The sequence below is a fragment of the Microcebus murinus genome, chromosome 19 (assembly GCF_040939455.1).
Source record: "Microcebus murinus isolate Inina chromosome 19, M.murinus_Inina_mat1.0, whole genome shotgun sequence".
NCBI lineage: Eukaryota > Metazoa > Chordata > Mammalia > Primates > Cheirogaleidae > Microcebus > Microcebus murinus.
The window spans coordinates 37,031,403-37,058,983 of record NC_134122.1 but is presented as its reverse complement, the minus strand read 5'-3'; the positions used below and the strand labels follow the sequence as shown (position 1 = coordinate 37,058,983).

Below are 27,581 nucleotides of genomic sequence, written 5' to 3'. Positions count from 1 at the left end.
GATACACAGAGTATATTTAACTTACTCATTCCAAAGCCTGCCCTCTTTCATTATATTTACCTTGCAAAACTCCCCAAGGGTAGTGACGGCCTCTCACCATTCTTTTTCCAACTTTCACCTCGTCCATACTCCCGACCACAGCAAAGGGTAACAGTCCCTAGAAAATAAGAATGACATGAATTGCGTTCCCTAATACCATTATAGCTTACTATGTGACTCTTATTCTGAAATATCTTTACGCTGACAATGTTGATGAAATGGTATATAAATCACTTTTGCTCTAGTATAAAAATTAAAAGACAGAAGTATTAAAAATAACTAAAACTATATTAGTTAGTTAATGGATACATAATATAAAATATGCTAATATATGGTACTATACATGCCCCAGTGAATTCTAAGTACAACTTAAAGTAGAAAGGGGTCACTCTGGGTGGTAAGAGTCAGAGGAGTCAGAGACTTCAGTGTGAAAAAATAAAGTACAACCCGAAGGGTACCTGGGAGGATAATGAACAAAGTAAGAAAGACAACCATAGGGAAGGCGAAGATTTTTGATAAGATGTGGAGGCAGAAATGTGCAAAATAGATACATGGTCCATCGGAAGTTATATAGATCGGTCTGTCTGAATAGAATTTTGATATAAAGGAAATGTTTAAGCCCAAAATTATTAAGCATTTTGTTAAATATTTAATAATTAACATTATTTAGTCTATTAGTTGGTCTTGAAGAAAAATTATTCTCTATGATTATTTTCTATAATAAATTTCCTAGAAGTATAAGTAAATAGGAGAAGACAGAATCTCTAAGAGAAGGTCTAAAGAAAATTTGACACTACAGAATAAAAACATGTTTTATATTACTTAGCATTTCAATTCAGAAATGTAGTTTTGAGTATTTTAAAATAAATAAGGTATAATATAAGAGAAATAAAAAATAAAATTAACATTTATCAGTCATCTATTATATTCTAGACCATGTGTCAGGTCCTTCACAAAGATCTTGGACTCACATCTAAAAAGAAGCCCCCCTAGAGGTGTCATTGGTTCCAAAGCATAGAGAAGTTAATAGTCTCAGGGAAGATGGGTGAATTATGCAGGACTTTTTGGTTTTTATGTAGGGAATCTAAGATTGAATTCTAAGTCTAAATATTTTCAAATTTGGTTATCTTTCAAAATATAATCTAATATTTTATGTATTTAAGAAAATTTACACAAATTAAAAATTTAGAAGGGAGGCCAAGATGGTGGACTAATGCACACTTTTCAAAATCAAGAAAAGAAAATATTTTGTCACACTGGATTTTAGAAAAAAACACAACTCATTTATAGTCTGTCAGATACGAGTTTCAATATATTACTAATATATTTATTTAAGCTTACATTCATTGATGAGTTCACTTGAGCAGTAGTTTCATCATCTGTTGGAAATTGATATATCTGGATGCCATTGCTAATCAATTCATTCATTATCTTACTCTTAAACTTCTGTAAATCATGTTTAGAAATTGTATCTGCTTTGGCAATCAGTGGTATAATGTTCACCTATTAAGAGAGAAGACAAAATCTTAGCATTATTTGTTGTTCATCCTATGGTTTTCACAGCTAAAACCTCACAATCTCTGACAATAAATTTGTTTAACTAGATAATTTGTTTAACTAGATAACCACTGGCTGTCATGCCTTCCTTACAAAATTGTTTTTTAAAATTATCCATACTTTTGAGATTCATCTTTCATCAGAATTCAGGTTTAGAAGTCTTAAACTTATTTGTCTTTTAAAACTCTCTTATATCCCTACACATACGGAGTTAGTAAAGTATAAGTAATAGGATAAAATAGACTTAAATTTAGTATCAATGTGATTTCTTATTAAACTGAGTGATAAAAGTTAGAATGAGAGACTCTTCATTAAAATTGTAAAAGACATGGTTTTGTCATTCGACCGTCTATATCACCTCCATAAATCAATCTTACTTAATGTCCTATTTTCATATACCCTTGCAGATAGATTTGCTTTTGTTTTCCAAAGACCACCTAAAAATATATAATTTTTGTTATGATATTTTAAAGGCTATGGGTGTGTGTTACAAGCACCTTGCAAATAAATATATCCATTTGTAATTTGTAAAAATAAATTATTTCCATATTTGAAGTTGAATATTTACATATTTGATATTGAATTTTTACCCATACTCTTTTTCCCAGTTCTACAATATTTCCATGTATTTGCTTTTAAATAATTAAACTTTTTAGAAAATAACAATTAGCAAAATTCTGAAATGTTTTATTACTGTTAAAATATCTTATTAAATCATAGCTATACAATGACAAGATCTGTAATATAGTAGGAATGCATAAATATAAGTTTTAGATAGATTGCTTTTGCTTTAGATTCCTCAAAGCACATTTAAAAAAAAAATCCTTGGGCAAGTCCAAGGTTTTAATATTATAGCATATATGTCCAATTGTGTCTAATTTTAATATCTAAAAATTAAGCCTTCCTCAGTAAAGAGCAGACAACTGTGAAGGTAGATTCAAGACTAAAGTAAATGTTTTAGTTTGTATGGGTGAAAAAGCTAGGAAAAGACATCCTCTACTATGTAGGCTTCCCCAGCTTCCCCTGCTTTCTTTCTGTGTCATGACCAAAAATCACAGTGCCTTGACATCTCTATGACCCAGCCAAATGTAGGTTTTTCCCAGCAGGCTTCAGCCAAAACTGGGGCCTTGAATATTCCCAGGCATTGATAAAGTTATCTAGGTTGTTGCCAAAAACACTGAAAGAAATGTCCTGGCCCTGAGCCAAATTCCTTAAACCTTCATAAAAACGCCATACTCTGTCCTCCCTCACTGTGTACATAGCTAGGTAGAACACCAAGTTTCACTCACTGCTCATCCTGAGGATTTCTATTAAACTCTGTAAGTTCTCCTAATAAATGCTTTAAACTGATCACTCTGGCATTTAGTACTTCTTTTTTGGCACTCCAAACAGGTCTCGTCTCAGTACATTTTGGGATAGTCTCTGTGGGAACTCCCATTCCACAACATCCCAAATTGATGGGATGAAACACAGTTACAGTAAATCATTAACATAAAAAAATGGAGAACAGAAAAAATGGCAGACCAGAAGCAGCCTGCAAACACACTGGTCTCAAGGAAAGAAGTGAAAATTGCAGGCAATTGTGTATATATGGATTGCTCTTCTCAGAAGGAATACTGTGAAATCACAGAGAAGCAATATGGGATACTCAGGATGGAAAAAAGGTAATAGGTGATACCTTTGATAAGATCAAAGTATGTGTGGGGAAGAATAGGAGGCTAGAGGGCTGAGGTACTGCACTCACCCCACAGGCATGGTAGTTGAGATGTGAGAGGGTTCCCTCTACTACCACAAACCTCTATGTGGATGGACCGGGTTCTTCCTGGAGTCTGCAGAGTCATTGCACCAGACAAGAGGTGTGGTGGGGATGGGCAGCAGGTAAAGCCATCCTGAGCTCTTGGGTGCGTGGTCCCAGGTCAAATCAGGATCTAGCTTTGTGGCAGTGGACTTCACATACCCACCCTGGGCTGGGGCGGGGGAGACTAACCAGAGGCTCTCCTGAGTGATATGCTGTGACTGGAAGCCAAGCACCCCTGCCCTACAGTGCAATGGGATTTGAGCACAGGAATTAACTAGGGTGCTGCAGGCTCCAACCTGGGACACTTTGGGTGACTGCTTTGGTGGGTTCTTGTAGGGGCAAGGAAAACCCTGTTGTACCTGGGCTGCTAGAACTGACCTCTGCCTCCATGGGTTGGCATACAGGCAGTCCCTGCATCCATGGAACAGACTACCATTGGCGCAGACCTGACTCTACCCTCCATGCCCCAACTCTGCCTGCTTGGCCCTGATACCACTACCCAAGTCAGATCAGCCCCAGCATCCACATGGCTTTACTTCTAGCTCTGAGGCCCTGCTCAGAAGTCCTGCTTCTGGCTCCTCTTCAGTCTCACATCTGAGGCTTCCATGCTGGAGATCAAGGCTCTGCCACTGTGCCTCTAGAGCTCCCACCAGGCCTGTGAAACCACTTCCTAAATTCCTGCAATGCACCTGGGCCCCAAGACAAGCTACTCCAGCCCAGGGCCTTCACCACTGTCACAGGTGGAACCACCTCAGAAGTCCAACACACTGACATGGATACACCAGCCTTGAGCTACCAGTACATTAGGACCTGGTTTGGGCAAACACCTACTGCCCAAGATGACTACCTAGCTGCTACTGTTACCTCTACAGGAAAACCCTGGGCAAAGCAATCCACACAAAACCTGCCTCAGTGAAGAGGGATTCATCCAGTTCTTAATTCAAATATCCTACAACTACATGGCAAACAACCCAACACCCAGCACAAAATCATCCAGCACAGGCTTGAACAGAGGCATTCACAAAAGAACAGAATAGGCTGGGTGCGGTGGCCTGTAATCCTAGCACTCTGGGAGGCTGAGGCGGGCGGATTGCTCGAGGTCAGGAGTTCGAAACCAGCCTGAGCAAGAGCGAGACTCCGTCTCTACTATAAAATAGAAATAAATTAATTGGCCAACTAATATATATATATAGAAAAAATTAGCTGGGCATGGTGGCACATGCCTGTAGTCCCAGCTACTCTGGAGGCTGAGGCAGTAGGATCACTTGAGCCCAGGAGTTTGAGGTTGCTGTGAGCTAGGCTGATGCCCTGACACTCACTCTAGCCTGAGCAACAAAGTGAGACTCTGTGTCAAAAAAAAAAAGAACAGAACAAACCAGAAAAGCTGCATTACTGGATTCTAGTGCAAATGCCCCTTCTCTGCCACATCAACATTCCAGAGTAGGAAAAAGAGCACCATCTAGCAACCTCCCTTTCTTCTAATTAAGAAGGAGAGTTCTCAGCAAAGAACAGGTGCCCTACAAACCTGTTAGCCCTAACCTGAGAAAAGATGTTTCAGATGAGAAGAAATCAGCAAAAGAACCTGGCAACATGAAAAATCAAAACAAATTGACACCCACAAGGGATCACTATGGACCTACATCAATGAACTCCAATTTCAAGGAAATTGTCAAAATAAAAGAAATGGAATTCAGAACATGAGTGGCAAATAAGATGAAAGGAATTAAAGAGAAGGTTGAAAACCAACAAAAGAAAGCCAAAAAATATTTCAGAAAACCAATGAAAAAGTCACTAAAGAACTAGAGAAAATAAGGAAGTATACAATGGATTTTAAAGAAACGAAAGAGTCATTTAGGGAGTCTCAAAACACAGCAGAAAGCTTCAGCAACAGACTAAAGAAAGGAGAAGAAAGAATCTCAGAGCTTGAAGACAAGGCTCTTGAGCTAACCCAGACATTTAAAGAGGCAAAAAAGAAAACAAAAAAGGTGGAGCAATCACGTAGAGAGATATGACATTATGTGATGTGAACTAACATATGAATTATAGGTATCCCTGAGAGAGAAGAAGAAAGAGTTAAAAAAATGAAAAATCTATTCAAGGGAATAATTATTGAGGAAAACTTCCCTGGTATTGCCAGAGATCTAGACATCCACATACAAGATGGCCATTGACTACTGGGAAAAGTCAAAACAAATAGGACACCTCCAAGACATACTAATCGATGTGGCCAAAGTCAAAGTGAAAGAGAAAATTCTACAAGCAGCTAGATGTAAGCAATAACTGACCTACCAGGGAAAACTCATCAGGCTAACAGAAGATTTCTCGGTGGAAAACTTACAAGCCAGAAGGAAGTGGGACCCCATTTTCAATCCTCTTAAATAGAACAACTCAACTGCCAGCCTAGAATTTTATATCCTGCAAAGCTAAGTTTCATAATTGGTGGAGAAATTAAGACTTTTCCAGAGAAGCAAACACTAAGGGAATTTTTCATGGCCAGATCTGCCCAGCAGGAACTACCCAAACTGTATTATATTTGAACAAGCACAAAAGATACCCACCAGTGTAAAATCACTGTAAATAGCTAAAGCTCACAATTCCAATAAAACAATAGCACAAGAAGGAAAACAAAGCATTAAGGTACTAACATTTATGATGAGCAGAACAGCATTCCACATGTCAATTCTATCTCTAATCATTAACAGTTTAAATGCAGCACTAAAAAGACATGGACTGGCTGAATGGATTAAAAAACACAACACAAGAATCTGCTGTCTTCAGGAGACACATCTAACCCACAAGGATGCACAAAGGCTCAAAATGAAAGGATGTAAAAATATTTCATACAAATGGAAATCAAAAGAGAGCAGGTGTAGCCATTCTCATATCAGATAAGATGAATGTTAAGCCAACAAAGGTAAAGAAAGACAAAGATGGTCATTATGTAATGGTAAAGGGTCCAATTCTACAAGAAGGCATAACAATCCTAAGTATACATACACCTACATAGGAACTCCCAGATAGATAAAACAAATTCTACTAGAGCTAAGCAAGAAATTAAATAATAGCATTGTAATTGCTAGGGACTTCAATGCCCCACTATCAGAACTGGACAGTTCTTCAAAGCAGAAAATAAATAAAGAAACACTGGACTTCAAAGGGAGCCTAGAACAAATGGACCTAACAGATATTTATAAAACATTCTAACCAAAAACTATGGAACATACATTCTTCTCATAAGCACATGGGACATTCCCCAAGATTGATCATATCATAGGCCACAAAACAGTGTCTCAACAAATTTTAAAAAATCAAAATTATGCTCTGTATCTTCTCAGATCATAATGGGTTAAACTAGAAATCAACTCCAAGAATAACACTCAATTCTACACAAAGTCATGGAAATTAAACAAACTGCTACTGAATGATTATTGGGTCAAAATGAAATTAAAATGGAAATCAAAATATTCCTTTAACTGAATGACAAAGGAGACACAAGATATCAAAATTTATGAAACTAAGCAAAAGTATACCTTAGGGGAAAATTTATAGCCTTAAATTCTCACATCCAAAGTCAGAATGGTCACAAATTAACAATCTATTATCACAACTCAACAAAAAGGAAGAGCAATCCAAACCCAAAGACATCAGAAGAAAAGTTATAACAAAGTTCAGAGCAGAAATATATGAAATAGAAAACAAAAAGTAACACAAAATATAAATGAAACAAAAAGTAGGTTCATTGAAAGGATAAAAAAAATTGACAGAATTCTTGCTACATTAACCAGGAACAGAAGAGAAAGGATCCAAATAAGCTCAATTAGAAATGAAAAAGGAGGTATTACAAGTGATAGTGCAGAAATACAAAACACCGTTCATAAATACTACAGATGCACATAAACTACAAAATGTAGAGGAAACAGACAAAATTCTGGAAACATAATACCAAGAATCAATCATGAAGAAACAGAACTCATGAATAGATCAATGATTAAGCAATGAGATTGAAGCAGTAAAAAAGTCGTTCAACAACAACAACAAAAATTCCCAAAACAGATGAATTCACAGACAAATTTTACCAGACCTACAAACAAGAGCTGGTATCCATACTTCAGAAATTATTCCATAACACTGAGAAATAGGGAATCAATCCCAACTCATCCTACAAAGACAATATCACCTTGATATCAAACCTGGGAATGGATACAACAAACAAAGAAAACTACAAACCAATATCCCTTATGAATATAGATGCAAAAAATCCTCAACAAAATACCAATAAACTGAATTCAATACCACATCAAAAAAGTAATCCACCATGAAGAAGTGGGCTTCATCCCAGGAATGCAAGAATAGTTCAACATATGTTAATCAATAGATGCAATTCACCATATAAACAAAAGAAAAAAAAAGACTATATGATCATGTGATACATGCAGAAAAAGCATTTGACAAAAGCCAATACCCTTTCATGATAAAAATCCTCAAGAAACTAGACATAGAAGGAACCTATCTCAAAATTATAAAAGCCACATATGACAACCCCACAGCCAACATCATGCTCAATGGGGAAAAGTTGAAAACATTCCCCCTAAGAACTGGAACAAGACAAGGGTGCCCACTGTCACCATATCTATTCAATATAGTACTGGAAATCCTAGCCAGAGCAATCAGGCATGAGAAAAAAATAAAGGGTATCCAAGCAGGAAAAAGGGGGTCAAACTATCACTTTTCACTGATGATATAATTTTGTATCTAGAAAACCCCAAAGCCTCCACCAAGAGACTCCTGGAGTTGATAAATAAATTCAGCATATTCTCAGATTACAAAATCAATGTACACAAATCAGAAGCATTTCTATATATGAGTAACGGTGAGGCTAAGAGTAAAATCAAAGACTCAATCTCATTCACAATAGCTACAAAGAAAATAAAATACCTAGGAATATACATAGCCAAGGAGATGAAAGATCTCTACAAGGATAACTATGAAACACTGAGAAAAAAATTGCAGATAACACAAATAAATGGAGAAATAGGAGGGATGTCCACAAGTATCCATCCATTTTTAATATCATGAGAACATATTACAAGGCTGGAATCCTTTCCAGGAAGCACTTGGATATCATGCTCATGGATTGGTAGAATCAACATTGTTAAAATGTCCATATTATCTGAAGTGATTTACAGATTCAATATAATTTCTATCAAAATACCAATGGCATATTTCACAGACCTAGAAAAAATAATTCTATGCTTCATTTGGAACCAGAGAGGAGCCTAAGCAGCCAAAGGAATACCAACCAAAAAGAACAAAGCTGGAGGTTTCACATTACCAGAGTTCAGACTACACTACAAAGCTGTAGTAATAAAAAAAAGAAAAGAAAAGAAAAGAAAAAAACCAGCATGATATTGGTACAAAAATAGAGACATATAGCAATGGACTAGAACAGAGGACCCAGATATAAAACCATCTACATGCAGTCAGCTGATTGCTGACAAAGCACACAACACTACACACTGGGTAAAAGAAGTCTTATTCGATAAATGGTGCTGGGGAAATTTGATAGCCACATGCAGAAGAATGAAACAGGACCCTTATCTCTTACCACTCACAAAAATTAATTCAAGATGGATAAAAGACTTAAATGTAAGGCATAAAACCACAAGAACTCTAGAATAAAATGGAAGAAAAACTTCTAGATATCAGCCTAGGCAAAGAATTTATGAATAAGACCCCATTAGCAATTACAGTAACAACAAAAATACATACATGAGACTTTATTAAATTTAAAAACTTCTGGCTAGGCGCAATGGCTCACACCTGTAATCCTAGCACTCTGGGAGGCTGAGGCAGGTGGATTGCTCGAGGTCAGGAGTTCAAAACCAGCCTGAGCAAGAGCGAGACCCCGTCTCTACTATAAATAGAAAGAAATTAATTGGCCAACTAATATATATAGAAAAAATGAGCCGGGCATGGTGGTGCATGCCTGTAGTCCCAGCTACTCGAGAGGCTGAGGCAGGAGGATCGCTTGAGCCCAAGAGTTTGAGGTTGCTGTGAGCTAGACTGATGCCATGGTACTCACTCTGGGCAACAAAGTAAGACGCTGTCTCAAAAAAAAATTTTAAAAACTTCTGCACAGCTAAGAAAATAATCAACAGACCAAATACACAACCTACAAAATAGGAGAGAACATTTGCAATCTATGCATCCTATAAAGGGCTAATATCCAGAATCTACAAAGAACTCAAATCAGTAGGACATAAACTAACAGCCCCACTAAAAAGTAAGCAAAAAACATGAACAGAAGTTTTTCAAAACAAGGTAGACAAATTACCAACAAACATAGGAAAAAATGCTCAACATAACTAATCACCAGAGAAATGCCAGTTAAAACCACAATGAGATATAACCTTACTCCTGTCAGAATGGGTTTTATTAAAATTCCCCAAAACAACAGATGCTGGTGTGAATCCAGAGAGAAAGAAATATTTACACACTATAAATATTTATACACTATTCTTATACACTGGTGGTGAGACTACAAATTAGTACAATCTCTAAGGAAAACAGTATGGAGATTCCTCAAAGAACTAAAAGTAGACCTATCATTTGATGCAGCAATCCCGTTACTGCATATCTACCAAGGGTAAAGATGTCATTTTATCAAAAAGATATCTAAACTTGAACGTTTATTGCAATACAATTCACAATTGCAAAGATGTGGAAGCAACCCAAGTGCCCATCAATTCATGAGTGAATCAACAAAATGTGGTATATCTATACCATGGAGTAGTACTCAGCCATAAAAAGGATGAATTGTAGCCATTTGGAAGGAACTGGATACCATTATCCTAAGTGAAATATGTCAAGAATGGGAAAACCAACACCACCTGTACACTCCAATAAATTGGAACTAATTGATGGGCACACAAGTGCACAGAAGGAAGTAAAAGTCATTGGAAATCAAGTGGGGGGGGCAGGAAAAGAGGAATAAAAACCCACCTAATGGATACAATGAGCACTATTTGGGTGATGGGCACATTTATGGCCCTGACTTAAGTCTCATAACAAAAACGTCCCTACCCCCTTAATAGTTTGAAATTTAAAAAAAAAAAAAACCCAAAACTTTTCTTGTCAATAATTCTTTAGGTGTTCAGATTTGAGGGGAAAGGCATTTTTTAATATTTCAAGGAAAACTGAACAACTTCAAGGAGAAGGCAGCAGACATATACACTCTCTTGCCCACCTCTTTATGTAATGGTCCTTGTGAAAACTAGGGGTTTTCTATATCTGAAAAATGGCTTGATGATCACAGGTGATCATAAAATTAAAAGTAAAACTCTTTGTTCCTGACTAGTTTAGTGTACTGCTAACTAAAAACTTGAAGAAGATTTTAATTTTACTAGAAATCTAATTTCTTTCAACTACTTAATGACATATGAGATTAAGTACCAAGTTTCTTTTCAGTTTGAACAATACATAGCAGAGTTAGGATTCCTTTGTTAAAAGAAACCCAACTTTAGAACTTTTTCTCTTTCCAACTAAATAAAGTTGAAGACAGCATGTTTTACCAGGGCTGAGTGCAGAAAACAATCTGATAAAGTGACAGCTTCTTTTATATATACCTTGGCCCTCTATTTTAAAAAATATATATAATTTTTAATTTTTATGTATAATAATTTAGACTTACAGAAGAGTTGCACAAATACTATAGAGAAAAAATTTAGGCTTTAAATTTTTCCCAAAGCCACATAACCAGCAAGCGGTAGGGTCAGGTTTTGAAAGCTAAAAGCTTGAACTCACTGCCCATGCTTTTAATCACAGAAATCTTAAACGTTTTTCCCAAGGTCACAGAACGACACATGATAAAGCAAATACTCAAAAACTGCTTCCACTGAGAGAAAACCCTGTGGCTTCTACATATACATTAAAATTCCTTCTGTCTGGATAAGACTACAAAGCTGCATGTGCTGGTTTTTATATACATACAATATAATTATTTTCTATACAATGAAACTAAACTATGAAAAACCACTGAATGATTAGAAAAATCAATCAAATGAACAGGGTCTCATATAAGTTTTATCAAGATTTTGCTAAAGTCTTGAGACTTAACCAGCCTGTTGAAACACAGTCTATTTGTGTCCCAAACTTTTGCTAGAAAGGATCATGCTTTTTTGGCTGTTTGTATATACCAAGCAGTAGCTGCCTACGTGCTCCTGCATTCTGAATCCTCCCTAATAGGCCCTGTAGCCAGCATGACAAAAGCTTTATGCTTCATCCCATCAGTGGTACTAGTCAAACATTAATGGTATTATTTTATAGTGACATAGAGTAAAATCAATTTATAAAACACAAGTGTGTTCCATGATCTGCTGTTTCACTTTCTGTCATTTCAGTTACTTGTGATCAACAGCAGTTCAAAAGTATAAAATGGGGCCGGGCGCTGTGGCTCACGCCTGTAATCCTAGCTCTTGGGAGGCCAAGGCGGGCGGATTGCTCAAGGTCAGGAGTTCAAAACCAGCCTGAGCAAGAGCGAGACCCCGTCTCTACTATAAATAGAAAGAAATTAATTGGCCAACTGATATATATATAAAAAATTAGCCGGGCATGGTGGCGCATGCCTGTAGTCCCAGCTACCCGGGAGGCTGAGGCAGAAGGATCACTCGAGCCCAGGAGTTTGAGGTTGCTGTGAGCTAGGCTGACGCCACGGCACTCACTCTAGCCTGGGCAAAAAAGCGAGACTCTGTCTCAAAAAAAAAAAAAAAAAAAAAAAAAAGTATAAAATGGAAATTTCCAGAAATAAATAATTCATAAGTTTTTAATTATATGCCATTATAAATATTGTGATGAGCTTTCACACTGTCCTACTTTCTCTCACCCTGATGTGAATCATTCCATCAGTCACCTCATTTCATCTCATCATGGAGGCATTGTATTTTCTCACATAATCACAAGAAGAGTGAGTGCAGTATGATAAGACATTTTGAGAGACTGACAAAGATAACATTCATGTAACTATTATTACTGTATATTGTTATAATTTTTCTATTTTATTATGAATTATTATTAGTCTCTTAATGTATCTAATTCATAAATCAAACTTTACAGGTATATGTATATAGAAAAAAACATAGCATATACAGGATTCAGTATTATCCATGGTTCAGGTATCCACTGGGGTCTTAGAACTTATCCCATGGGGCTAAAGGAGGACTACTGAATAAGCAAATGACCATGATCTGAACTACCATTTAATCAGAGAAAAAATTAAGAAGGTTTTATTTTAGTATTTTTACCTGCATTTTATTTTTTAAACTGATATATTTTTATTACATTTCTCTGGAAAGTAAGTCAAGGTTGAAATCTATCAAATGCTGAATTGTGTCCCTCGAAAATTTATATGTTGAAACTCTAATTCCTAGTACCTCATAATCTATCTTTGAGACAGAGCCTTTTAAGGGGTGATTAAATTAATGAGAGTCTGTTACCGTGGAGTCTAATATAATCTGACTGATGTCCTTATAAGAAGGCAAAACTTGGACACACAAAGAGACACCAGGGGAAATACCACATGAGGATACAAAGAGAGGGCAGCCATCTGCTAGACAAGAATAGAGACTTCAGAAGAAAGCAAGCCTGCTGAAACCTTGATCTTGGACTTCTAGCCTCCAAGAGTCTGAAAAAATATAAATTTCTACTGTTTAAACAACCAAGTCTGTGGTATTTTGCTATGGTAGCCCTAGAAAAATAATGCAAATACTTCAAATATTAGCAGAAAAAATAATTATGAAGTATACACATATTACAAAATAACAAATATAGTCATGTATGACATAAATACATGTCAGTAAATGATGGACAGCATATATAATGGTGGTACCATAAGATTATAATACTATGTATTTTCTACACTTAGATACACAGATACCATTGTGTTACAACTGTCTACAGTTTTCAGCATAGAAACATTCTGTACAGGTTTGTAGCCTAAGAGCAATAGGCCATACCATAAAAGGTTACATAGTCGAGGTGTGTAATAGGCTATATCTTCTAGGCTTGTGTAGGTATACTCTATGATGTTTCCATGATGACAAAATCACCTAACGGTGCATTTCTCAGAACAAACTCCTGTCATTAAGCTACACAAAACTGTACTTGTATGCAAATGCCCTCAAAATATATTATTATCTCTAAATTAATATTAAATATTAAAAGGTTGATGTATTTACCAAACATACCCTATTGTCAATGTTCTTCATTGTTAATAGATCAAGGGACTTCAGAGAATGTCCTGTAGGTGAAATGAAGTAAAGGCACACGTGGACTCGGGAATCATGGTACTCAAAAAATGAACGTTTAATCTTCAGTTCTTCTTGAAGATATGCCTCAAGTTGTGCATCTATGTAGTCAACTATTGGTTGGTAACTAAAAAAAATTATTTAAACATTTAGCATAACGTATTAATAAAATATGTTAAATAATTAATAAAATAAATCATATTAATAAAATCAATGTGTATAACATGTCCATACAAAGATAATACTGAATAATTCCAAACCAATAATAAGGCTCATTCTTTACTCTATGGGTGTGTAAAATGTAAACATAAAGGAAAACTATGTGAATAGTATACAAAAACTATCTATACACTTATTTTAGCACTCCTCTGAATCTAAAATTATCTCAAAATTAAAAGTTTTAAGTAAGAGCCTATCAAAAGGGCCTAGGAACTAATTGAAAGCTAACTAAAATACTTCTTGAAGACCAAGGCTGGAAAATTTTGATCAACAAAACTAATTTCCATAGGATGATATTATAACTTATAAAATAAATATCCATTAGTCCAACTGATGTATATAAGTAATTGAATGAATGAATATATCATTGGAAGAGAAATAAACTATGCTTTAGAAAAAAACTCAAATTAGTAAACATAGAAGAGATGGGGAAAGATACAAATTTGACAATAAAACATCAGAATGATAATTGTTACAAGCAAAATCCAAAATGGATGCTTTAAACAGTGGGTGAAAGTTTAAGAGCAAAGAGAATATTCCCAGTCTCAAAGCAAATATCACCAACCAAGATTTTTATTCATTACAAAGCAAAAATTATAACTTTATAGTGGAGAAACCATGTGGATATTACCTTAATCTTAATCAAGTTTAATATCACTAGTAATAAGACATCCATGTCATGTACTTCCTGTTATGATATACTGAGAAAGGTAAATCAACTCTGTAGTATTCTTACAAAATTCACAGCCTTAGTATAATCATGAAAAAATATTAGGAAAACCCAAATTTAAAAACAAGTTCAAAAGCTGTTCAAATTGGACTCCTACAACCACCAAAACCTGAGCAGAAGGAGAGCTGCCCTGAAGGCTTGGTATTGAATGACTGAGGGAGCATTTCCTACAGCCAGAGATATGTTGCAGACTAGAAGCCAACTATAGTGACAAACTGAATACCTTTATAGACTACCACAGGCAGGGTGAGGAAGACAGCCATGCAGTAACTGGGTCATAAATGGAAACCAGGTTCCACTCCCACGAGCCAAGTCTGCAGCATTGGGACTGCCTCTTCCTTCCCATTTTGAGAACTTGACTCAGCAGCAGTTTCCCCTTACCCAGGCATTTAACTAGGAGCCTGAGGACTTCACCACCCCCTTCAAAGCTGACACTTGCACCCTTCATTATGGGGCCTGAGTACAGGCTTGCCCAGTCTAGCTCTGCCTACTTTTGTGCATCCCATGAGAACCAGGCCCCTCAGGGTTCCACAGCCCAATCCACCACCTGGGATACCCAAGTACTTCTCCCAGTTAACAAAGGTCAGGCATAAATCCTACCACTACCACTGAAGTTGGCTCTTATTTTTTAGTGCCACCTCATAGTCAGCTGGACAGCCCACACAACTCATTATAACAACTGCTAACACAAGAGCACATTGTATGGGAACAAGAAAAACTTCTCGTGACCAATGTTGCCATCATCATCCATATCACTGTGGCTGACCAGGAGGTTGTGAGCTCACTAACCCACTGGGTTTATAGCTACTACAACCAGCATTGGAAAAAGCCACCACACTAAGGCTATGTATAAGCAATGAAATCATACATATTTTACCAAACAACTGCAGAATATATATCTTCTCATCAGTACATGGAACGTTCTCCAACACAGACCATATGATAGGCCACAAAACAAATCTCAACAAATTTTTAAAATTGAAATCATATCAAGTATCTTCTTAGAGCACAAATTGAATAAAAGTACAAGTGAATAATAAGAGGGAATTCAGAAACTATAAAAATAACATGGCCATTAGATAACATCTTCCAGAAAGATCTTTGAGTAAATGAAGAAATTAAGATGAAAATTTAAAACAAATTTTGAAATGAATGTAAATGGAAACACAACATACCTAAAATCTCTGGGATACAGTAAAATTAGTGTTAAGCAGAAATTTTATAGCATTAAATGCCTACATCAAAAAAGTAAAATGCCCAAAAGATCCAATGACACTACAAAAAAGACAGCTGCACTCGAATGTTTTTGGCAGCACAATTCATAATTACAAGGCTGTGGAAACAGCCCAAGTGCCCATCAATCCAAGAATGGATTAATAAAATGTGGTAATGTATGGTAAAATGTGGTAATAAAATGTGGTAAAATGTATACCATGGAGTACTATTCAGCTTTAAGAAACAACGGTGATATAGCACATCTTATATTTTCCTGGTTAGAGCTGGAACCCATACTACTAAGTGAAGTATCCCAAGAATGGAAAAACAAGCACCACATATACTCACCAGCAAACTGGTATTAACTGACCAGCACCTAAGTGGACACATAGGTACTACAGTAATAGGGTATTGGGCACGTGGGAGGGGTGAGGGGGCAGGTATATACATACATAATGAGTGAGATGTGCACCATCTGAGGGATGGTCATGCTGGAAACTCAGACTTGTGGGGGGAGGGGGGAATGGGCATTTATTGAAACCTTAAAATCTGTACCCCCATAATATGCCAAAAAAAAGTAAAATGATTACAATTAATAAGCTAATGTTGTACCTCCAGGAACTAGAAAAACAAGAACAAAACAAACCCAAAATTAGCAGAAGAAAATGAATAACAAAGATCAGAGCAGAACTAAATGAAATAGAGACCAAAACAAAACAAAACAAAAGAATCAACAAAAGGAAAAGCTGGCTCTTTGAAAAGATAAACAAGATTGATAAACTGCTAGCTAGACTAACCAAGTCAAGATCTATGCTTCATATGGAACAAGAGAAGAACCCATATTGCCAAAGCAACCTTAAACAAAAAGAACAGGCCAGGTGTGGTGGCTCACGCCTGTAATCTTAGCACTCTGGGAGGCCAAGGCGGGCAGATGACTCGAGGTCAGGAGTTTGAAACCAGCCTGAGCAAGAGCGAGACTCTGCCTCTACTATAAATAGAAAGAAATTAATTGGCCAACTAATATATATAGAAAAAATTAGCCGGGCATGGTGATGCATGCTTGTAGTCCCAGCTACTCCGGAGGCTGAGGCAGAAGGATTGCTTGAGCCCAGGAGTTTGAGGTTGCTGTGAGTGAGGCTGATGCCACGGCACTCACTGTAGCCTGGGCAACAAAGTGAGACTCTGTCTCAAAAAAAAAAAAAAAAAAAAAAGAACAAATCGGGAGGCATCACTTTACCAGACTTCAAGCTGTACTACAACGCTATAGCAACCAAAACAGCATGGTATTAGCACAAGAAGAGAGAAATAGACCAATGGATCACAACAGAGAACCCAGATATAAAGTCATCCTCATATAGCCATCTGATCTTTGACAAAGCAGATAAAAACATACACTGGAGAAAAGAACCCTTATTCAATAAATGGTGCTGGGAAAATTGGATAGCCACATGTAGAAGACTGAAACAGGATCCACACCTTTCACCACTCTCAAAAATCAACTCATGATGGATAATAGACTTAAACCTAAGTCATGAAAGTATAAAAATTCTGGAAGAAAATATTGGAAAAATTCTTTTTTTTTTTGAGACAGAGTCTCGCTTTGTTGCCCAGGCTACAGTGAGTGCCGTGGCATCAGCCTCGCTCACAGCAACCTCAAACTCCTGGGCTCAAGCAATCCTACTGCCTCAGCCTCCGGAGTAGCTGGGACTACAGGCATGCGCTACCATGCCCGGCTAATTTTTTCTATATATTTTTAGTTGTCCAGCTAATTTCTTTCTATTTATAGTAGAGATGGGGTCTCGCTCTTGCTCAGGCTGCTTTCAAACTCCTGACCTCGAGCAATCCACCCACCTTGGCCTCCCAGAGTGCTAGGATTACAGGCGTGAGCCACCGTGCCTGGCCTCCTTTTCAACAAATGGTGCTATAAAAATTGGGTTGCCATATGCAGAAAAATAAAACTGGAAAACCTTATTTGCCACCATGTACAAAAATGCATGCAAGATGAATTAAAGATTTAAATGTAAGACCCCAAATGATAAAAATACTAGAAGAAAATCTAGGGAAAACTCTTCTAGACATTGGTCTAGGCAAAGAATTCATGACTAAGACCTCAAAGGCACAGACAACAAAAACAAAAATAAACAAACGGGACTTGATTAAACTAAAGCATTCTGCACAGCCAAAGAAATAATCAACAGGATGAACAGACAACTTACAAAATTAGAGAAAATATTTGCAAACTATTTATACAAGAGACTAGTACCCAGAGTATACAAAGAACCCAAACAACTGAACAAAAACCCCCACAAATAATTCCATTAAAAAGTCAGCAATATACATGACTAGACATTTTTCAAAAGAAGCCATACAAATGGCCAACAGGTATATGAAAAAGTGTTCAACATCACTAATCATCAGAGAAATGCAAACTAAAACCCTAGAGAAATATGTTCTTACCCCAGTCAGAATGGCTGAACAGAAAATAAGATGTTGACAAGGATGCAGAGAAAAGGAAATGCTTATACTCTGTTGATGGGAATATATATTAGTACAAACTCTATGAAAAGTAGTATGAAGATTTGTTGAAGAACTGAAAATAGAACCGCCATAATGATGGGATCCAGGAATCCCATTACTATGTTTACACAAAGAAAAAGAAGTCAGTATACCTAAAAGGCACTTATACTTGTATGTTAATCACCACACTATTTACACTAGCAAAGATATGAAATCAAACTAAATGTTCATCAGTGGATGAATAGATAAAGAAAATGTGGAATATATACATAATAGAATACTATTCAGCTATAAAAAAAGAATAAAATCATGTATTTTGCAGTAACGTAAATGGAACTTGAGTTTATTTTCTTAAGTGAAACAAACCAAGCACAAAATGTCAAATATCACGTTCTCACTCATAAATTGGTGCTAAATAAATATGTACACATGGACATAGAGAGTGGAATTATTACAATGGAGATCCAGAAGGGTGAGGGGGTGGGAGAAGAGTAGATGATAAAAAATTACTTAATGATTACAGCATACATTATTTGGGTGATACCCTCAAAGCCTGGACTTGACCACTATGCAATCTATGTGTGTATCAAAATTACACATGTATCCAATAAATTTGTACAAATAAAAAATAAAATAAAGGAACACGGAAATAATCCAAAACTAATAGAAACTACATTAACAAATGTTTGCGATATTAGGTTCATTCAAAATCTTGTAAGAAAATTAATTATATATAAAAGTATCAATTTTGCAAGAAAAGAACATTATTAGAAAAGAATTAAAATGTGGAAGAAAATATATTAATTATCTTACAAGAATATTATAATTTAGTTTATGAAGAAAGAAGGCAAATTTCTTAAAATAAGGAAAATTTTTAAATTAAAATAATAAAACACTGACCTGGCTTCTTTGTTTATTTGATCACCATACCCCACTGTTTTCACAACAGTCAATTTCAATTGAACATTGCTTTCCTGAAGTTCATATGTCTGAATTTTAAGTCCAACATTTGAGTAAAAATGTGAGGATTTGTTATTTTTTAAGTTAATATTAAACAATGTGTCAATCAGTGTTGATTTTCCAATTCCAGTTTCCCCTGTAAAAAACAGAGATTCATTATAGGGGCACGAAATGGCTAAGATGAGGCAACACTCCTACTGTGAGTTTTAAAATCTAAAAAAGTTAAACTCATAGAATTAGAGGTTAGAATAATGATTAAAAGAGGCTGAGGAAGAGGGGAGAAGGGAAATGGGGATTTATTGGTCAAAAGACACAAAGTTTTAAATATTTAATAGATAGGAGGAATAAGTTTTGAGATAATTGCACATCAGGGTGACTATAGTCAATAATAATATGTTGTATATTTCAAAATAACTTACAGTAAACTTCAAATAACTCAACATAAAAAATGATAGATAAGCCAAATGATGGATATATTAGCTTGATTTAATCATTTCACATTGTAAACATATATCAAAACATCACATCATATCCCATAAATATATACAATTATGATTCTCCTATTAAAAATAATATTACTTTCAGCTCGGTGTAGTAACTCAAATCTGTAATCCTAGCACTTTGGGAGGCTGAGGTGGGAGGATTGCTTGAGGCCAGGAGTTTAAGACCAGCCTGGGTAATGTAGCTAGACATTTTTCTCTACAAAAAAAATTTAACATTGTCTTGGTGTGGTGGTGCATGCTTGTTGTCTCAGCATCTTGGGAGGCTGAGACAGGAGGATTGCTTAAACCCAAGAGTTTGATGTTGCAATGAGCTATGATGAAACCACTGCACTCTAGGCCAGGTAACAGAGAGAGCGCTTGTCTCAGAATAATAATAATAATAATTAATAATATTATTATTTAAAAAATAAATAAAGGGTCTCTAATACTTTAAAGATTGGGATGGTCTTGAATGTATACATGCTAGCCCTGATTCCCTCAGTCATTAACATAACGTAGAAAGAAAGTATACACTAAGGTATGCCAGATTTTGAAGGATACTGAAGTATTTAAACTTTAAAAAATATTTACATAATATGGTTAAGAAGATGGAAACCATTATAAATATGAATAATGGTCTTGAATTAATAGCACCAATATTACACTACTTAAGTTGAAATGAGCATTGGGAAAAATGAAGTAATAATTCAAATTAAGTGTTTGGCACTTACCTATACAGAGAATATTAAAAGCAAATCCTTGTTGCATAGATCTGTTCACCAACTGATAGGGAAAACATTCAAAACCAAAATGGCCAAGTGTAGTTAAGCAACGAATATTGTCTTCTTTTTGCTTAAATAAAAGACAAATTAAAAGTTTCTAATTAGAATAGGAAACGAAATAGTTTGAAAAGACAGTGATAACAATATATCAAATAAACTAGTATTGACTATCATTTGATTATTTTGCTGGGATTACAAGTACATACCATTACACCAAGATAATTTAAAAAATTTTTTGTAGGCCGGGCGCGGTGGCTCACGCCTGTAATCCTAGCTCTCTGGGAGGCCGAGGCGGGTGGATTGCTCAAGGTCAGGAGTTCAAAACCAGCCTGAGCAAGAGCGAGACCCCGTCTCTACTATAAATAGAAAGAAACTAATTGGCCAACTGATATATATATAAAAAAAAAAAAAAAAAAAATTAGCCGGGCATGGTGGCGCATGCCTGTAGTCCCAGCTACTCGGGAGGCTGGGACAGAAGGATCGCTCGAGCCCAGGAGTTTGAGGTTGCTGTGAGCTAGGCTGACGCCACGGCACTCACTCTAGCCTGGGCAACAAAGCGAGACTCTGTCTCAAAAAAAAAAAAAAAATTTTTTTTGTAAATATGGGGTCTACAAAAAATTTTTAAAATTATCTCGGTGTGGTGGTATGTGCTTGTAGTCCCAGCAAAATAATGCTCTGGGGGGTGAGGACCGGTGGGGCCGGTTCACCTGGGAACACGCCCCTTTTGCGGGGAGCCAAGTCTCTCAGTGCTTTTGTGGTTTCTATGGGGAGAGTGGGCTTTGGCTACAGGCTGGCTTGAGCCAAAAGTATACTACAAGACTACTACAAGACTCTGTGCTGAGTGACCTGCTTTTCCACACCCAAGACACATTTCTACCTGAGCCAGTGGGAGAGCCACAGTTTGTGATCTTCCCCCCCAGAGGTGTTTGGCACATTCACCTACTGAAGGCTTGACAGTAGGGTGGGGAGTCATAGGGGAGAGGTCACAGTTCCAGGCTCAGGTGGCAAGAGAGCCCTGGTGACCATAACCAATGAGAGGGTGTGGAGCAGCACAGAGGAGCAGGGGGCTGTGAGTGTGTCCCATCCTCCACAACCCACTGGAGAATTGCCATAGGCACTTGGACTGAATTTGCAGAGGCCCTGGTTCCCATGACAACCAAATGTCTCAGGTACTCAGGCTGAATCAGAGCCCTGCCATGCTCACCACTCACTTCAATGCAAAGTGCAGCTTGATCCAAGTCTCTTGAGCCACCGCTATTCCCCTGGTGGGAACATCCCCCTGGTGAAGACCTCTACTGATAGAGAGCCCTACCTACCTCACCTTGGGCTCAGTGGTAGAAAAGGGGTGCATCTGCCAGCATCACAAGGAGATGTAAACCAGTGAGTCAGACATACAAACTGTGGGGTAGCTCAACAGCCAGTCTTGAGGGGAGAGGAAAAGCACATGGACTAATTAGAGGAGAAAGTGCTGTGGTGTCCCATGGAACAAATAGGGAGGGCACACTCCCCACTCCACAGAGAAACCAGGCTAGTGGACAGGGAAAGAAAAAGACTGGCTAGGGGCTTCATGAATCATACTGTTAGGCTCCTCCCATCAGGGGCAGCTCCTGGTGTTTGGAGAGATAGCCATGAACTCCATGTCAGCGGCTCCCTGAGCGGCCAGATAGGAAACCTCTGAGCAACATAGAGGTTCAGCAAAGCCCCAAACCCAGGCTCTCACATCCCAACTTTGACCTATGTTGCTCCTTTGTCACCTCAGGTGGAGCAGGGTACAAGCAAACCATGGGAGCTACAAAGCTACAAAGCTTGGGGCATTCATAAACCCAAGCAGGGGAACAAAAGTGTACCATAGGCCCAACAAATGTTATCAACAACTAGCTACTCCATGCAAACTACAATCAATGACAGCAGGAACCACCTCATAGCTAAACATAGTGCCTTCCAACTCAAGCTATTAGGGAGCAGTGGATATATACCCACAAGTACAATCCACCAGCTCATAGCTTAAGCTAGGGGAACAAACTCACTATACTCCATTGGGAAGAGGTGAAGACAACAGGTCAAAGGTAACCCAAGGGGTTCATCAAACTTGCTAAAACACCACTAAGGCAATTCAGGACCAGCACTCCTCCTCTAGGAATAGTCAGGGATCAATATTTGGGAACTCAGTGACAGGGCCATAAAGTAGCCCTAGCACCCCCAGCTCTCAACCAAGAGGCCAGATGAGAAGGAATCAACAAAAGAACTCCAGAAATATGAAAAATCAGAACAAAGACACCTCCAGAAGAAATCAATAACTCCTAACCAATGGATACCAATCTAAATGAAATGGTTAAAATGACAGATGAAGAATTTTGAATATGGATTGTAAGAAAGCTCAATGAAATACAAGAGAAAATAGAAATCCAACACAAAGAAGCCAAAAAATGCAGGAAATGAAAGAAAAATTCTCTAAAGAAATTGAAGTATTAAAGGAAAACCAAACAGAAATTCTAGAAATGAAAAACACATTCAAGGAATTACAAAAAACAGCGGAAAGCCTTAAGAAAAGGTGGGATCATGCAGAAGAAATAATCTCAGAGCATAAAGTTAACACCTATGACCTAAATAAACCAGCCAAAGAGAAGGAACAGAAAAAAAGAGGAACAAACAAAGCCTCTAAGAAATGTGGGATAATATAAAGAGGCCAAACATAAGAATTATAGGCATCCATGAGGATGAAAAATAAAATAAAATACACAAGTGTTGTATAATTTATTTGAGGGAATAATTTAGGAACATTTCCCTGGCCTAGGTAGAAATCTAAATGTCCAGGTACAAGAAACACACAGGACTCCTGGGAGATTCATCATGAAGAGAAACTCACCATGCCACATACTCATTAGGCTGGTCAAAATAAACATGAAAGAGGCATTCTTATGAGCAGTAAGGTAAAAATGGCAGGTAATCTATGAAGGAAAACCTATCAGACTAACTGCAGACTTCTCAACTGAAACTTTATAGCCAGAAAGGACTAGGGACCCATCTCTCAGTCTTCTCAAACAGAATAATGGCCAGTCTAAAATTTTGTATCCTACAAAATTAAGTTTCTTATATGAGGAAGAAATAAAAACTTTCCCAGACCACCAGTCACTCAGGGAATTTGCAAAGACCAGACATGCCCTGCAGGAAATACTCAGAGTTGTGTTACATACTGATCACTGCAGTAGACACCCACCAGTGTAAAATAACCCAAAAGATAAAGTCTACAACCCAGAAATCACAATAGCTCAAGAAGTAAAACAAAGCAATAAGGGTCTACCCAACAGGATGAACAGAAATCCCCCACAAATATCAATTCTCTTAATAAATGCAAATGGCTTGAATTGCCCACTGAAGAAACATAGGCTGGCTGAATGGATAAAAAAATAGGCCAATATCAAGCACCAAAATTGAAGAAGCAATAAAAAATCATCCAGAAAAAAAATTCTGGACCAGATGGATTCACACTTGAATTTACAAACCGACAATGAAGAACTAGTACCTATACTGTGGAAACTATTCCATAACATGCGAAGGAAGGAACCCACCCCAACTCATTTACAAAGCCAATATTACCTTGATACCAAAGCCAGGAAAGGACACAACAAAAAAGAAAACTACAGGCCAATATCCTTTATAAATACAGATGCAAACTGTATTCAACTACATATGAAAAAAATAATTCACCATGACCAAGTGGAATTTATCCCAGTGATGCAAGGATGGTTCAACACATGCAAATCTATAAATGTAATTCACCACATAAACAGAAGCAAATACAAAGACCATATGATCCTCTCAATAGACACAGAAAAAGTATTTGACAAAATTCAGCACCCTTTTATGATAAGAACTCTTAACAAAATAGGCATAGAGGGGACATACTTCAGAATTATTAACCAACATCATAGTGTATGGGACATACTTCAGAATTATTAACCAACATCATAGTGTATGGGGTAAAACTGAAAGCATTCCAGGTAAGAAGTGGAAGCAGACAAGGTTGTTTACTATCACCAACTCTATTCAACATAGTGTTGGAAGTCCTTCCCAAAGTAATCAGACAAAAGAAGGAAATCAAGGATATCCAAATGGGGAAAGAAGAGGTCAAACTATCACTTTTTGCTGCTGATATGATCCTATATTTAGCAAACCCCATAGATTCAACCAAGAGGCTCCTGGAATTGATAAATGAATTGAGCAAAGTCTCAGGCTACAAAATCAATGCACACAAACCAGTAGCTTTCATATGTGCCAATAACAATCAAGCTGAGCATCAAATGATGCAGTGCCTTTCACAATAGCAACAAAGAAAATAAAGTACTTAGGAATATACTTAATGAAGGAGGTGAGAGATCTATTCAGAGAGAACTACAAAACGCTGAGGAAAGAAATTGCAGAGGATGAAAACAGGTGAAAAACATATCATGCTCATGGGTCAGCAGAATCAACATTGTTAAAATGTCCATATGACCCAAAGTAATTTACAGATTCAATGCAATCCCCATTAAAATACTAATGTTATTTTTTGCAGACCTTGAAAAAATAGTTCTACACTTCACTTGGAATCAGAAAAAGACCCCAAATAGTTAATGCAATCTTACATAAAAAGAATAAATTTGAAGGCATCACTTTGCCAGACTTCAAGATATACTACAATCTATAGTAACCAAATGAGCATGATACTGGCACAAAACAGAGACATAGATCAATAGATCAGAACAGAGAACACATATGTAACCACACTTATATTGGCATCTGATCTTTGACAAAGCAGATGAAAACATACACTGGGGAAAATAATCCCTATTCAATTAATGGTGCTGGGAAAATTGGATAGCCACATAAAGCCATATATAGACAGCTGAAACAAGATCTGCACCTCTTACTTCTCGCAAAAATTAATTCACAATGGATAACAGACTAAAACCTAAGGAAACTATAAGAATCCTAGATGAAAATGTTGGAAAAACTCTTAGATATTGGCCTAGGGAAAGAATTTATGAAGAAGACCCCAAAAGCAATCACAGAAACAACAAAAATAAATAAATAGGACCTGATTAAACTAAAAAGGTTCTGCACAGCTAAGGATGCAATATAACCTACAGAATAGAAGAAAATATTTGCATGCTATACATCTGATAAAGGCCTGATAAACAGAATCTACAAAGAACTCATGCAAGTCAGCAAGAAAAAAATCAGACCTATTAAAAACTGGAGAAAGGACATGAACAGAAACTTTGAAAAAGAAGATGGATTAATGGACAAAAACATGAAAAAATGTTCAATGTGTCTAATCATCAAGGGAATGCAAATCAAACCCACAATGAGACATTACCTAACTCCAGTGAGAATGGTTTTTACCAAAATGTCCCAAAACAAGACATGCTTGTGAGAATGCAGAGAGAAAGGAATGCTTGTACACTGTTGGTGGGACTGAAAACTAGTCCAACCTCTATGGAAAGTAGTATGGAGATACCTCAAAGAGCTAAAAGTAGACCTACCGTTTGATCCAGCAATCCCACTAGTAGGTATTTACACAAGGGAAAAAAAGACATTTTATAAAAAAGACACTTGCACTAGAATGTTTATTGCAGCACAATTCACAATGGCAAAATTTGGAATCAATCCAAGTGCCCATAGATTCATGAGTGGACTAATAAAATGTGGTATGTGTAGACCATAGAGTACTACTCAGCCATAAAAAATGAATTAATATATTTTGCAACAATCTGGATGGAACTAGAGACCATTCTCCTAAATGAAGTCGCACAAGCATGGAAAAACAAACACCACATGTACTCACTATTCCATTGGTTAGTTGACCAGTTAGTACTAATCAACATTCATGTGCACAGATAGAATTAAAACTCAATGGAAGGCTGGGCATGGTGGCTCATGCCTGTAATCCTAGCACTCTGGGAGGCTGAGGCAGGTGGATCCTTTGAGCTCAGAAGTTTGAGACCAGTCTGAGCAAGAGCGAGACCCCGTCTCTACCCAAAATAGAAAAAATTAGCCAGGTATGGTGGCGCATGCCTGTAGTCCCAGCTACTCAGGAGGCTGAGGCAGAAGAATCGCTTGAACCCAGGAGTTTGAGTTTGCTGTGAGCCAGGCTGATGCCACAGCACTCTAGCCCAGGCAAAAGAGTGAGACTCTGTTTCAAAAATCAAAAAACAAACAAAAAAACCCCAATGAAACTCAAGTAGGTGGGAGGGGGAGGAGGGCATAGGTGAAACCATATGTAATGGATATAATGTACACTATCTGGTTAATGGGCACACTTAATTTTGACTCAGGCTGTACAAAAGTAATCCATGTAACCAAAACATTTGTATCCTCATAATGTTCTGAAATAAAAAAACTAAAAAACCAAAAGACAGAAAAAATGATTTAAAAAAATGAATGAAATCTTCAAGCATAATGGGACTATATAAATTGTCCAAAACTGTATCTCACAGGTATTCTTTAGGGAGAAGATAAAAAAGTAAAATGTATAGAAAACTTATTTGTTTGAATAGTTCAGGAAAACTTCTCTGGTCTTGCTAGAGATTTTGACATACAGATAGAAGAAGTTTGGTGAACACTGGAGAGATACATTCCAAGAAGGCCTTCATTAAGACATATAGTCAACAGACTATCTGAAGTCAACATGAAGGAAAAAATTTTAAAAGCAGCAAACAAAAAACATCTAATTACCTATAAAGGAAAGCTCAGAAGACTAAAAGCAGACGTCTCAGTGGAAACCTTACAAGCCAAGAGAGATTGGGGTCCTATATTCAAAATTCTTAAAAGAAAGAACTTTCAATCATGGATTTTGTACCCTGTTAAACTAAGCATCATAAATGAAGGAGAAATAAAATCTTTTCCAGACAAGCAAACTCTGAGGGAATTTGTCACCACCAGAATGGCCCTACAAGAAATGCTTAAGATGCAGCAAAGACAATATTTGAATAAAAAAAA

The 27,581-nt window shown here is 36.9% G+C and overlaps 1 protein-coding gene across 1 annotated transcript in view; it reads right to left on the bottom strand.

Annotated features, from left to right (window-relative positions):
• SEPTIN14 (septin 14) overlaps window positions 1-21,951 on the bottom strand; it is a 36,774-nt gene extending 14,823 nt beyond the window's left edge. Inside the window, exons 1-6 of the mRNA XM_075994861.1 lie at window positions 21,922-21,951; window positions 20,550-20,670; window positions 19,277-19,472; window positions 13,636-13,822; window positions 1,381-1,542; window positions 61-157 (exon numbers count right to left, since the gene is read on the bottom strand). Of these exons, the coding sequence (XP_075850976.1) occupies window positions 61-157; window positions 1,381-1,542; window positions 13,636-13,822; window positions 19,277-19,472; window positions 20,550-20,670; window positions 21,922-21,951 (793 nt within the window). The remainder of the gene's footprint in view (window positions 1-60; window positions 158-1,380; window positions 1,543-13,635; window positions 13,823-19,276; window positions 19,473-20,549; window positions 20,671-21,921) is intronic.
• Between the last annotated feature and the right edge of the window lie 5,630 nt (window positions 21,952-27,581).